Source organism: Antedon bifida, chromosome 2 (assembly GCF_963402885.1).
Source record: "Antedon bifida chromosome 2, ecAntBifi1.1, whole genome shotgun sequence".
NCBI classification, from domain to species: domain Eukaryota; kingdom Metazoa; phylum Echinodermata; class Crinoidea; order Comatulida; family Antedonidae; genus Antedon; species Antedon bifida.
In genome coordinates this window covers 26492290-26507875 of record NC_136227.1, presented here as the reverse complement: position 1 = coordinate 26507875, position 15586 = coordinate 26492290, and the positions used below count along the sequence as shown (strand labels likewise).

General features: G+C 32.6%; 2 protein-coding genes and 1 non-coding gene across 3 annotated transcripts in view; 2 read left to right on the top strand and 1 right to left on the bottom strand.

Moving 5' to 3' along the window:
• The window catches only part of LOC144858834 (uncharacterized), a 63364-nt gene that overhangs the window by 34461 nt on the left and 13317 nt on the right, over positions 1 to 15586 (bottom strand). The gene's annotated exons all lie outside the window — the stretch shown is intronic.
• LOC144858838 (uncharacterized) overlaps positions 1 to 15586 on the top strand; it is a 28704-nt gene that overhangs the window by 1062 nt on the left and 12056 nt on the right. The window contains exon 2 of the mRNA XM_078714971.1: positions 13418 to 13774. Coding sequence (XP_078571097.1) covers positions 13418 to 13774 — 357 coding nt within the window. The remainder of the gene's footprint in view (positions 1 to 13417; positions 13775 to 15586) is intronic.
• Trnad-auc (transfer RNA aspartic acid (anticodon AUC)) lies at positions 11789 to 11860 on the top strand. The gene has a single exon. It is a non-coding gene; the product is annotated as a tRNA-Asp (tRNA).

Below are 15586 nucleotides of genomic sequence, written 5' to 3'. Positions count from 1 at the left end.
TCCATTAAGCATCACTTGAGCTTTTTCCTTCTTGCAATTGCAAGAAGGAAAAAGCTTAAATGTTTTTAAATTGTATTCCCCTGATACGATACTCCGGAAAAAATAAAATAAAAAACAAACATATGGGGCACAAATACTCCATGAAATGAATAATTGAATAATTATCTATTATGCCTATATTTTAATAAGATCGTTACACAAACTGGTTATTCTAAAGGATACTAATCCACAATAAATAGCGGCATTACAATTATTATAATACTGTTTCGTTGGACAGAAAGTCTGTAGCAGTTATAATTTTGAATAATATTCCTTCGTCATTAACACTAATAGGATGGATTGAGTGCGTGTTTATGTATTAATATTCATAATTAATGGCCTTGACTACCAATAACACACGCAATATAATTGGGTCAATATTGACAAAATATTTCTACAACAAATTACAAAATAAAATGAGTCAGATGTCGTGATACAGTAGTTGCAATAATAATATACACATTATAATGTTGTATAACACAGTTTAACCTTCGCATGATTTAGTAATAGAGATACTAACATGAGTTTTATTTACTGAAACAAGCGTAAAATAATTACTACGACTCCGGTGATCATTGACCACACGTTTTGTGAATTCAATCACAGAATTATGACGAGAATGTTGTTTGCATAAGTAAGACATACTAACGTCATTACCATTTAATGTAGAGTTGATTATCATGTATTGCCATCCGCACAGCCAGTCAAATATTAATTTCTGCACAAATTGATTGGCACACACAGGCATCCACTCACGGGCTGCTCAGCACGAGCTTTCGGTCATTTGGTAATTATTATTATTGTTTAAAGTGATTAAAACTATGATGCATATTATCTGACAATAAATGCTGAAAAAATCGCCACAAAAACATTAAATGTCTTAAAATAACATACTAAATGTTGTCATTTATATTTTGAAAGCTTCTCACTTTACTATTTAATGTATAAATTAAACCTTCATCAAAGTAGGCCTAACATTAAACTTACATAGGCTCAAAATAATTCAGCTGACAATCGGTACGCACTTCAATTTAAAAATAGGTCTAATGTGATCAAAATCAACTAATTGTCTATCTGTAACGTCACGTTCCCGGGATAGTTTAATTTACAACAATATTAAGGTTATGCAATCACATATGTAGCATTCGTAATTTTCGGATTTTTTTACGGACGAATAAAAAACAGTTCCGAGTTCTTGTCGTTTGACTATTTTTCAATAAGTATGCATACTTTGTAATCAGGTCTTGTTTTTCTGTTGAGGAAAGATGGAGACACTAACCAATGTTGTCATACTTTCTGAAATGATTTAACCTAGTGGGCGTTAACTATTTAGTGAAAAATAATGTGTTCCTACTGATGAGGTGGTCGGCTACCGTAATGCATGTGTTTCTACGACCGAAAAACAAAACATCTTTACACTATAAGACTATTTTCAAGACTGTTAGTGTAGATCATGTCTTCTGTGAAACGGATGTATCCCTGGAGGCCACAGTGTCTGTCTGAAAGCCTAAGAACATTTCAGAGAACATTGAGGATTGTTTTATGATAATAATGTACACATTTTAATTTTATTGAAACCTAATAGATGTCATCGTGTAGACGAAGAAGAGTTTGTTTAATGTTTGCTAGGGGAGTAGGCCTACACACTCTTATTTTATACATCAGTACATTTAATGAGATAAACCATTTTATTTGGCATAGCCTTCTAAGTTTTCCTAATAGCAATTCTAATTCTGCCACACATGATCAGTGATCATGTTAAATTGGGTAAGTGCTCAGCTGTCATGATTGTTGCAGCCGCATCAAAGTTGATTGTCTTTTAGTAGGCCTAAACATGTAATGTACATTGCCTGGGGTCACAATCCAGTTAGACACACCGTAGTAAGAAGAATTAGACGTTTTCGGGGTTATCAAGAAAAATATAGTGCATCCAACCATCCATTATCCAACATACAGTGTGCGGTACGGTTCTTTAATAGTCAGATTTACAGTATTTCGACTACTTTTAGAGCATTACATAAATAATACATAGTACATTTTCTACCAATAGAATTATTTCCAAAATATAAGCATGTTAACACTATATATTTGCGGCATGTACGATTCTCGAGAAATACACACAGGCCGAATCCACTCGTAACCGTATCGTATTAATCATCCGTCTGTCATATAAATTATTAAATAAAGTCTGGAAAACAGTTATTAATTAAATTTATGATAATAAAATATGAATAATCTAGTCGACGATCAAGATTATTATTATTAGTAATAACCAAATTAATTCAATTTTCTATGCATTATGTTAATTCCTTTATAATTGAATTTTAATCAATTACTTATTGGAAGACAATATTGTGATGGTGAGATTATGTTGCAGCAGTAGATTGACTGAAAATCTATTAAAGATTCATAACACAAACAAAAATGTAACAGGTCCTTATGCCGTAGCAACCAAAGACACTGTTGACGTCACAAAAGATGATGTGTTTTAGATAAATATTGTTTTTGTGAAAGCGATATACAAACATAATTAAAGTAATGTATACCTTTTCAATGTCTTGTACAAATAAAATAATCGTTATACCTTTCGTTTTAAATAATAGCATTACCTTTTTTTGAATTCAAATTAAATTGTTAACACTTTTGCCGAAACCGAAGGGAATTATAAATGAGAAATTAAAACAAGGAAAAGTAGATAACAATAGAACATTTGAGAGATGTTCCTTGATTTTTTCCATTCATATTCCTTTCTTTTTCTGTTGGGTCCATTGTTCCTCTGTCTCAAAATGGATGTAACCAATGTAATATCATTCTATTGTAGAGACATGATAACAAAAAACATTGTCATACACTTCAAACTCTAACAATTGTACAGTCTATAAATAACTCTGCCTTTTTTTACATTCATTTTTATTTAGCTTTTTGCTTATATTTTATTTTGTATCTCCCTTGTGATCCAGCCACTTATACCCACAGCATTATCATTTTTTTCAGAAATTTGTCTTGGATTAATAAATAATAATATACTTATATAATGTTGAACAATACCAGGCAGCCTCAGTGGTCTAAGCATATCAAGAAGAAGTTTGAATCTTGTTCGGAGCGGATTTTCTCATTTTCACAAATTTCCTCTCATATCTATTTATTTTAACATTTAATTTATTTTCAATATATTACGGGTGGTTTAGAATGTTTAGAATATAATATATAAAATTAAAATCAAAAACAAAAAATAAATAATTGAAATAATTGCTCCAAAATTGTATTGACAGGTTTTTTTTTATATGCTTTCTAATATTTGTAACATTGCTAATATGTAAGTAAATTATTCATTAGTTTGCTTATATTCAGCCGATTCTCGGCACTCTGTATCTATTTCAAAGTATCACACGTGTTTCACATGTATCTAGTGGTAACCTAACCCTTAACCTTACATAATACAGGCAACACATGTGATAAAAATGAGATGATGTTTTACCAAATATTCCTATGATACTTCGGAAATAGATATTATGTGGAGATACAGTGCTTGGGAATCGGGTGTTTTATCGATATATTGGATTATCTATATAAGTCGATTTCTTACTTTGCTTTGTTTCGTTTTAGCTTCCGTATTCATACGGCAACTATATATTAAAAACATAATAAATCTTACGAATAATTGTAAGGAAATTTAATACAGTAGACCAATCAATAAACAACCTAAGCATACAATCATAAACGTGATACAATCTATATCGTGTTTCAGATAATCAGCGAAAGTTCCATTAAACACAAATCAATTTTTAATAGATTTTCTCCAGTGGGATTTGAACCTTATTTTGATCATTACACAAGAGCAACCGTTTTTTTTAAATTCCTAATTGTAAATCTAGAAAATGTCTAGTATTGCACAAATTAAATGATATGCCTAATGAGTAATATCACATGTGACGCTGTATTTAATACCCAAATAACAATAATTCCATGATCCAGAATTCACATGGTATATAAAGGTGAGATTTTATATGCATTGTTTGTTATCTCAGTAGGGTTGTTGCATCTCACTAAGATTGATAATATATTATAATTTAGATTATATTTTGATAGCCGTATAGTATGGTAATTCTTTTTGAAATAATGAACATGACGCAATGACGTCACAAGCACCTGTCTTGAACATTTTATAACCTTCGACCTTACCGCATTTACTCATCAATGATATATTTATCACCTGCTAAAATGCTCACATGTTCTTTAATGTTATTATATGATCACTAAAATATTAAATCCCTCATATTCTCCTCTAACTATTTTGCCAGGTTTGTGTCTGTGTTGATCTTAATTGCAAACTAGATTCTGAACTAGATTCTATTCAACCTTATCGCGCCGGCATTACTTATTGTTGACTACTAATTAATCTTACAAACAATGTGGTAAATGCAATACGTACGTATATCAATCAAACCTAAACAAAGACAGGGAAGATTTAAAGATGTGACGCGTCGTGAATCGTTATTTTGTCTTCCTAATTACATTGTGACGCGTCATAAATCGTTATTGTTCATTACTAATTGCGTTTTTGCAGATATTGAGTTTGATAGACTTTATTGTTTATTCGTTCAATTTGCAACTCAAGTTGACTATAAACATATTTCTGTAAAATGTTCTTATCGGAAAATGTCCAAGATGATAGGAATAATGTGCTCTAAGCGTAAAGTGTGACACTGTCGTGAAAATTCATGTCTTTCCATTTAAAGTTTAAGAAACATTATCAATCACCATTAATGTTCAAAGTGTTCTGTTTGCTTCAAAAAGGCGTGAGCCTCTATTAGCCATTCCATTAGTAAATGTGTGTCCTGGAAATAAACTAATGTGAAAACAGAAGTGAAATATGTTCTTGTGAATCGATCTGCATAGGAGTAGGCCTACCCTTGTAACCTAGATTGCTCTTTTCCTGTAATAAGTTACTTCCAATAATGTTACCTGTGTTAAGTCTAAAAATGTTATTTATTTTTCTTATTCATTGAATCGTACGCAAACAACCAACTTCCTTCGTACCTCCTCAACTTGGTTATGACACTATAGAGGGCACTATAATACTACATCAAACCGTTGATGGCGCTATGAAAAACCTAACAATACTTGGCATCTATCAGAGCGTGTGCCGAAAGTGAAAATTGCGTTGCCAACTCATTATTAGAGAGTTGGGAGGCCTGCCTTAGCTAAATTGCATGAATAAATGTTTGCGTAAACTACACGCCTAAATGATTTTGGCCCAGTAAAACCGAAATATTTAACTTCCGATCCATGAGACAGTATTTGGTAGGATTACCACTTAGTTAACTTAAATTCGTCCACCATCTGTTTTACCAGCCCAAGTAGGCCCCACAAAATATGTACCGCTAAAATGCGTAACCCCTACATTGGCATAGCCGGAATGATAATGGTTTAGTCATTCTGAGATTGGTGGGTGAAATGCAAAAACTTTGTGGAAATAACATTAGGCCTATAGCCAAATCCTCCGGTTTTGTTCCAAACAGTGAATGTAGTTAGCACAGTATATGCAACGTGGTTTCAACTATGCAGTTCATTTGGCCTATCGTTATCTTTAGAGTATTATTTCAATTTTATTGTATTTATGGTACGATTTATGCTTAAATCTAAATTTCAATAACATTGATCTGTTCTCTGTTACTCACTTCCTTACGACTTTAGGTACATCGAGGACCAAGTTTAACCGACGAGTCTATAGTATAGAAAACCGTACGTGAACAGAGCTAAACTTCTGTATCAAAAATAATTTTACTGTGCTGTTCTCTCAACAATCGTGCAAATAATGACAATGATACTCATTATATAAATAACTGGACTAGTGCAAACGCGACTCTTTACAGCTCACTATGTCGGTCGGTTGGACGGTCGGTCGGTCGGTAAACACTAACTCAAATTTGAGCACGCGACTGCAGCCATGTATATGGCTTTGTTGAAGTACCTTAAAGCAATTAGTAGCTGTAGCATCATATCATGAAACTCTTCTTACATTATTTGTGACAATCGAGTCGGTTTTTTAGCAAAATTGTATTTTGCCAAGCAATAATAGTCGTATCAACTTTTATTATGATTAATATTATAATTCCTTTTGATAGTTGTAATATAAAAACATAAAAAAAAACCATAATGAATTCACTACGGTTTTTGTTCAATATGTAGCCATGACGACGAACATGTCAACAGTTAATAATCATGAAATACGTCGTATTGTATTGTGCTTGATCTATTCTTGATTCTGTTTTTAACTTCTGTATTTCCTAATTCAGTATTACAAAAAAAATACTGATTGAACTTTTTGACCATTTTGGCTTATATAATGGCAATATTCTATAGGAAAATTTTATCAGGTTTACATATACGAATAACGAATAGTCAACTGGTTCATGTTTACCTGTATTTTATTCATTACCATTCCATGATACAAGACACATATTTATCCCATGTTACAACTGTATCAAAGCAAATATTAGTAACATATGCACGTTTGTCTCAATTTAGGAAGATGTTTTAAACACCTCTTATGTAAATGTATTCAATCCTTTAACGAATATTCAATATTCTTATTATTTTTTTTAAGTTGAGCAATTCTCTAATTCATTCTTTGCGACACACATCAGTTACTATTTCACATGAATATCAATTATCAATATCATGTATGATTAAATTAAACACCTTTACCTTATATATGTCTATGAATATGTAAATACCGTTTGTATCGTATTGTATACAATTTATATTCGTACACTCTGAAGCATCAAACACCCAAATCCCCATCAACCATAACTCATAAAGCAGTGCGAGGCAATTAAACCTAAACTGCACTTAACACACTCTTGATGTTGATGTGGTCACTCGGGAAATTATTGTTGTTGTCATTAAAGCGTGGATCACATATCGCGTAAACGGTCAGTGAAATATTGATATTGACTACAAACGTTCCAACGACGACATACTGGATGGTTATAAATGAAATACACCACGTGTAACGATCACTGTTTGAACGTCCGCAATTTTAAAGATGACGTTACTATGCAAAATTCAAACGTTACACTTGCATTTCGCTTTAACCAACGACAGCTTAAACGCAATACAAAAGGCAAATAAACAGACGCTACTACAAGTGATCCTCTACCGTTTTACGATGACGTAAAAGAAGTTCACAATTAAAACTTTTTTTTAAAATGTTTTATTGCTAAATCTTCGAATGAATATTAATTTCACGATGACGATTACACGCGTTTGAGCTGTGACGTACATGACCATGATCCCGAGTGGTCGAACGTAACTGCGTTCACGTGTTACCACAGAGTCGATCAGACAGATTAAATATGATCGCTTCTAAATTGATGCAATTTACTATAATATCAGTTATTTCGATCTTTTCATCTTAAACTTCACTCACATTTGAAGCTTAGGTCTTCAATTCCTAATGTAAGTGTTGCGTTAAGTAGTGACCTATTTATATTCATACAGTTAACTTGATATCTACTAGAATAGAATACGGATCTATTTTACACATGGACTGCGATACGTACTGTACGTGGTAAAAACCATGTAGGTAGGCATATGTTGTCATAAACAGTGACATCAGCAACAGACATTACCTTAACGCCGAGAAAAATGCGTAGGTTCTGTGTGCCTACTCGTTTGGGCAGTAAATTGCACAAAACAGGGGCGCAGTCAGCGATGAAATCAAGGGGGAGTCAACCGATAATTGAGTATTTTGCTAGTGAAGCGTTATTCTTGCGTTTTTACATGAATCAAACTGCCCATAGCGATGTTTGCAGCACTGTTGCGTCGACTGTTCCCACTTGTGATTACACAATACGGCACTTTGCATCGATACGTCGTTTGTTTCTATTTTTTTGATAAAAATTTGAAAAAATTGCGATTTGACGATTCGATGTGAAGGGGACGATCAGGGCTACAATCATAATAGTTAAAACAAAATGCCCTTTGTACCATTTTTTACAAATTCTAAAGGGTACGCGTTTTATTTAATTTTAATTCCTACAATAATATATAGCAGACTCGCGTAACAGTCTAAAGCTACGAAATAACCAGCATTAGTATTATAGATTTTAAATTATTCTTATCATTATTATTTTTATTTTTCACTAAAGGTTATAATGGGCCACTTAACGTATTATGGATTTGTATACTATTGATCCTGCTATAACTTGTAATGAATTAAATTGATATGCATTAGAAATTTGTTATAATATTATTTAAGAGAAACGCAAATGTGTAATAAAATATAAAGTATTACAAAAACAATAGGCAAAAACTCAATCATGATTCTATTGTTTCAATTTAATTGTCAGATATATCATCTTAATAACGGTGTTTTAATAATTTCGATACAACACTTATGTGGCATTTTAATTATGAACATATTGTTGAACACGATTGAACATGAGCATTGAATCTAGATGAACATACTGTTCATGTTCAACCTAGTTGAACATATTGTTCATGTTAAATCTAGATAAACACACGGTTCATGTTCAATAGATGAATATACGGTTCATGCTCGATCTAGATGAACATACTGTTCATGTTCAATCTAGATGAACCTACTGTTCATGTTAAATCTAGATGAATATACTGTTCATTCTCGATCTAGTTGAACTTACTGTTCACGTTCAATATAGATGAACATACTGTTCATGTTCAACCTAGTTAAACATAATTATTGTTCATGTTAAATCTAGATAAACATACTGTTCATGTTCAATATAGATGAATATACGGATCATGCTCGATCTAGATGAATATACTGTTCATGTTCAATCTAGATGAACATACTGTTCATGTTCAATCTAGATGAACATACGGTTCATGTTCAATCAGATGAACATACTGTTCATGTTCAATCTAGATGAATATACTGTTCATTCTCAATCTAGATGAACTTACTGTTCACGTTCAATCTAGATGAACGTACTGATCATGTTAAATCTAGTTTAACACACGGGTCATTTTCAATATAGATGGACATGTTCATGTTCAATCTAGTGGAAAATATTGTTTTTGTTCAATAGTTAAACATACTGCTAATGTTCAATCTAGCATTAACATATTGTTCATGTTCAATCTGTTGAAAAATAGTTAGTTCATGTTTAATCTAGTTGAACATACTGTTCATGTTCAATCTAGCATGAACATATTACATGATAGTCACAGACTGTTCATGTTCAATTTGTATATAATTGAACGTGAGCCTAGCTATATTGAACATACACATGCTCGGTCTCATAATTCTCGTGTTCAATATAGGTTTATTTTAACTTTATGCGAATGTGAATGAAGATTATTTTGTATAGTTAAATTAATCTAATACATACATAATTTATGCCACGGTGATTCTATGTAAACATCAGTATAATATTCGTAATAATAATAATTTTATAGCTACTGTCTATGTACAATATTGTTCATGTTCAATGTATGTGAATATGAATGTGGTAAAATAAACATTAAGTTCTAAGACGTAAGCATTGTATTGATATTATAAGTGATAAGATATTCCATAACCTGCTATCTTGACTATAGTAAAACGAGACCACGTATGTTGTTAGTAGAATGTCTATCTGTGAGTGCAACACAAATCGAGCACGATCATCACGTATGGCTCAGAATGTTCGTGCTTTACCAAACATTCAGAACCAATATCTTGTTTTCAGTAACCGAATACATGTCTCACTTACGTGAGGGCACGCACGTGATCAAAACGTAGTATTTAAGCATATTGAAGGCACATTTCAATACTAGACACATGACGTCTTTAAGTCTCCACTCCTAATCCCATCCGGTAAAAAAAGCATTATTGTAAGTGTTACGGAGTATAAGTTATCTACTCATTGTGTTCGTACTCATATTATCAGCATCTTTTATACCACAATGTATCATAAACGACGCAATTATAATGTCTTAAAACAGTTGTTTATAGCCCATTAGCTCATATCGTACTTTTATGAATAGGCCTAATCATCATCGGTTAATGTTATACATGAACGTACAATTTCTGCTTCTGTTTTTTTCATTGATCTGTATTTATATTTTAAATCAATATCCGATTATTTTTGCTGTGTGTTGCTACACAGAAAAAATAATCTATCGTATATAAGGTCACATGTTATACTGGCTTTTCTGTTTTTTTCCTGGAGATAATTTCATGATGGACATTACTATTACAGAATAAAATAACCGCTCTTTTGAGAATAACTCTTCTGCCAATGTGAAAGAAAACCATATAAATAAATATATATAAATATAAGAGCATTTGTTGGAATAATTGGTAAACCTTTTATTTTCATTTCTGAAGCCAACTGGTAAAGATAGAGACCACCTCTGCCCATGTAGATGTTCGAACTATATAGCTAAGCTGTTTCATTGTGACCAGACAAACAATAAGTCTAAAAACTACCATGTTCGGGTTCAGTATTTTCCACCCCGTATCTGTAGGACTAACTATTAACTAATGTGTCGAATAGATAGTGTGAAAACTAACGTGGAAGATGTGATTGGAAATATTGCACATCCGAGAGAGGTTATACTCCCTGTGGATATCGGAGTTATTAGATTCCGTGATGTAACCTTTGTATAAGATTGCTTGTTTCATGAAGCCAATCTCGATATTCATCGCATTTTAATCGAATCCTATAAACAGTAATGTAAACGAATGTTTCAAAAGTTATAATGAGCAAGCATGAGATATTAAAATGTACACATACTGTATTGTATTGATGTTACTGTGTGAAATTTAACTTAGCCGAGTGAGTAAAATGAGTATATATGCTGATGCTATTCTTGATGTTTAGCTGAGATTAGTTATTTATTAGAGTAAGATTACACTAAAACATTTAAAAATAAATTATTCGATGATTTAATTTCAATGCACTGAATCATCTATTATAATTTTTTTTCTCTATCCTTCGTGGGTGCAACCCACGTGTATTCCACTACACATTTTTCAGTTTTGCATGTAAAATCAAAAATTAAAAGAGCGTTATATAGCAGATCTAAAAAAATATAATTTACAATGTTCTCTCTTTATATATATATCTATATATATAAACAAATAAACACATTAGGCACAGAACATTAATTCTAAACCGCCCAGTGATATACTGAAATGTAATTAATTAATTTGAAACGATAAAGATGAGGACATCTGTGAGAATGATAAAAATTCGCCCCAACCGAGACTCGAATCCGGAACCTTCTGCTTGATATGGAGATGTCCTAACCATTAAACTAATGGGGCTTTCATGGTATTGTTCAAACTCGATTGGATACTTTAACATTCTCGGCGTGGTACGGCGGAACAGCACTAGTCCTCAAATGTATATATATATATATATATATATAAACACAAGAGGAAAAGAACATTAATTCTAAACCGCCCGGTGATATACTGAAATTTAATTAATTAATTTGAAACGATAAAGATGAGGAAATCTGTGAGAATGAGAAAAAGTCGCCCCAACCGAGACTCGAACTCGGACCGCCTGCTTGATATGCAGATGTCCTAACCATTAGACCACTGGGGCTTTCATGGTATTGTTCGAACTCGATTGGATAACGACTCTTTAACATTCTCGGCGTGGTACGGCGGAACAGCACTAGTCCTCAGTTATATATCTGTTCCGCCGTACCACGCCGAGAATGTTAAAGAGTCGCTATCCAATCGAGTTCGAACAATACCATGAAAGCCCCAGTGGTCTAGTGGTTAGGACATCTGCATATCAAGCAGGCGGTCCGAGTTCGAGTCTCGGTTGGGGCGACTTTTTCTCATTCTCACAGATTTCCTCATCTTTATCGCTTCAAATTAATTAATTAAATTTCAGTATATCACCGGGCGGTTTAGAATTAATGTTCTTTGCCTGATTTGTTTATATATATATATATATATATATATATATATATAAATCATACTGTAAATTATAGAAACAGTGCTCATATTCGGAACATGATCTCACACAGTGCTACGCAACATCATTGATTTATATATATATATATATATATATATATATATATATACACAAATCAGGCACAGAACATTATATATATATATATAATTATATATAGACACATTAGGCACAGAACATTAATTCTAAACCGCCCGGTGATATACTGAAATTTAGATGAGGAAATCTGTGAGAATGAGAAAAAGTCGCCCCAACCGAGACTCGAATTTGGACCGTCTGCTTGATATGCAGTTGCCCTAACCATTAGACCACTGGGGCTTTCATGGTATTGTTCAAACATGGACTTCAAACTCGATTGGATAGCGACTCTTTAACATTCTCGGCGTGGTACGGCGGAACATATACCACTGGGACTTTCATGGTATTGTTAAAACTCGATTGGAGAGCGACTAGGCCTATATATAATAAAAAGGACTTAAATAAATGTATACATTAATATTAAGATACTTTTTTGTTATTACATTCTTCTATAGTTCAAATAGGCCTATTTGTTTATGGCATGTATTATATTATTATTGTTTTATACCACTTTTATGATCTTTATATTAACCAACGGAATAATATAACGATCCATATAAAATAGAATAATATTTGCAGACATTAAGACTACAAATCGAATAAGTTGAAGGTGTAACAAATGACATGAAACATAATATTGATTAGTTATGGGCATTCGGGAATTGTAAGAAATTAAACATATGTCATTAAAGTAGTGATGCCGATAATTACGCGACTCAAGGACTTTTTGTTCGATATCGGTCACCATAGAATTAACACGTTCGTAAACAAAAATGTCAGCTTTACGCGTCATACCATGGCGACATCGAGAATTAATTGATTGAAGTATAATTTTAAATTGAAAATTGGTAACAGGAAGAAGGCCTCGAATATTCCTATTATTTTATATTATATTTACTGTTGGTCCCTTTACCTTTAAAGTATGTTTGTATAAAACTATGTCGTAAATGTAAAGATATATTGTCCACATGAATGAAAATATCTTTTCTAAATTATGTTGTTGAATATGCCATGTTTATGTCACATAATAGGCTTAGTTATTTACTTTAACTAAACATGAGATGGAGAAAAATTGTTTACTGTAGTAGGTAAAAAGGCGCTTTTTATTTACATTTTTTAGTTAATAAAATGTGTATAGATTATAATAAAATTGTACATGTAGTAGCATTTTGTTACCGATATTTTGTTCATGTGTCATGTTTTTTGCACGGTTTTTACTAGGTCTTTAAAAAGGTTTTTTTTTAATTATCATAAATGCATGCACTGACACTGAGCCACGAAAAGTAAAATAATTCCAATCTAATTTGTTTTCTTTCTTTTTTATATACCAACAGACGATAAGCTTGTTCCACCAACATTTTACATTCCGAAGGAAACTATACAAAACAGTGAAGTGACCATAAAATGGGAGAAACCGGAAGGTCCAGCAGCGGGGTACTACCTTGTATATTACGTCTGCACTACCCCACACATTAGAATAACAATCACTATACCTAAAAACACCACAGAATACAATGTGGAAGATTTGACCCCTGACACTTCATATGTCATGTACATGCTGTCGTATTCTATAAAGACACATACCCTTACGTTCTATGATAAAGAAACAAACATGACTTTGAAGGTCGACAGAAATCAAGAGAGATACAGTAAAGCTTCAGATGATACTTCACTTAAAACACCTTTACGAGGTAAGATTAGAATATTGCATTATGATTTTAATAGGGAGCTTTCTATTTGCGACGAACGACAACTAAACTACCCGTACATCATGTTAGTTCATTGTGCGCATTCGGGAATAGTGGGACGTGTATCCTCGCTCCCTATATCGACAAAAGTTTCTAGGCCCAGGCGACGACCGACGACACACCGATTGACCGGTCTTAAGTTGGTCTTCGGTGATCGAAAATCGAAAGCTCCCCTAATACCGGAATATTTGATACTATCATTTTTACACTCGGTTATTTACCGATTTCAAATGGTGTCTTTGTTTCTCTCAAAATAATAAGAACGGTAATACATTGCAGGCCCGTTGACCTAGTACTAGTACTTGTATCGTTTCTCCGAACATGCGTAAAAACCTAATACACACCAAGTAAAATTAAATTTTTTTACAATTGCGTTTAGGGTTGAAAGGTTTCTGTTACCTTACGTCATAAAAATGATAAATTCGTAACAAACTAACCTAACTACAGTGTACATAACATAATATAAACTAGATTTGAACTAGACACCGTGATTACGCAACATGGTATAGTAACGCATGGTGATTCTCACCAATATAATAATATGAATGTACACCAATTCAAAGAGTTCCTTATTGCACGTTGTTTGAGCGGGAAAGTGTGCCATCTCAATAACATGAGGTATATAATAATATTATAGTGCTATTATTATGTCATAAAAACACAGAAATAATGAAGTGTAGACCATAAAGTTCATTCACATTTGTTCTGATTTCAGTCCTGATTTCGTTTCAAATTTTATAAATTCGGATCGTTGCTTACGTCATGTATAATGATAGACGTGGTGATATCCAATTGGTCAGAAGTTACTAAAGACCATTGGAACCAAACAGATATTGCTCGACACGTGCGAGTGCCTTCAAATGGACATAGGAAGATACTAAACATTGATTTATTACCAGGACAGATGAATCCTAACAGTTCACAAATCACAAATCCATAACAAATGATCTTTAATTTATGAAGTAATTAATCATTTAGATTTAATCAATAGGGAGTACAAACTATCGAGATATAATTGGTTCGTATTATCTATACAAATTTAATAGTGTTTATATGCCCTGTGGGGATCGAAGAGCAAAGTTAGGCCTAGAAATTTTTTTTTTTCATTTTTGGATTGAAAACTGATATTGTGGTGAGATGATAATATTTAGTACACATTGAACATTTTTTATGGCACACGCATGGCATGAAAATGCAAACAAAGCTATACATTTCTGTCTGTAAATATTTACAATACACTCGTGATGGATTCAGTGCATACATAATCAGGTAGTTGTATTCTTTTTTTTGGTCAGAAAATAAGCAGAATATATTATGTAAATTGAGAAGAATTCATCCATGTTTGTTTCTTTTAGATAATTGGATTATACTGTAGGAAGGTTTGATTGTCAATGTCCATAATGCCCTTGTCATCAGCAAAATAAATGGATTTATAATTTCTTTACATTTCAAATTCTATTTCTTTCGAAGCCTTCGGCATCAAGCGTCATTTCTACAGTTTCAGTAAATGCCGCCTACACGAAAAGAATATTGAATTTAAGGCTAACATCCGAAAGTTGTGTGTTTTGTATATTTGAATATGCGCATAGCAAAAGTTTAAACTATTTATTTATTATCTTTCTTACTTTTATAACCCGATATATTATTTTTAGTCTATCTGGAGTCCAATGTGAACTGGTTTGTTTGGCGGCCAAATAACCAAACCGACAAAAGGGTTGAACACACTCTGTCCATACAATTCCGAAAAGTGATTGA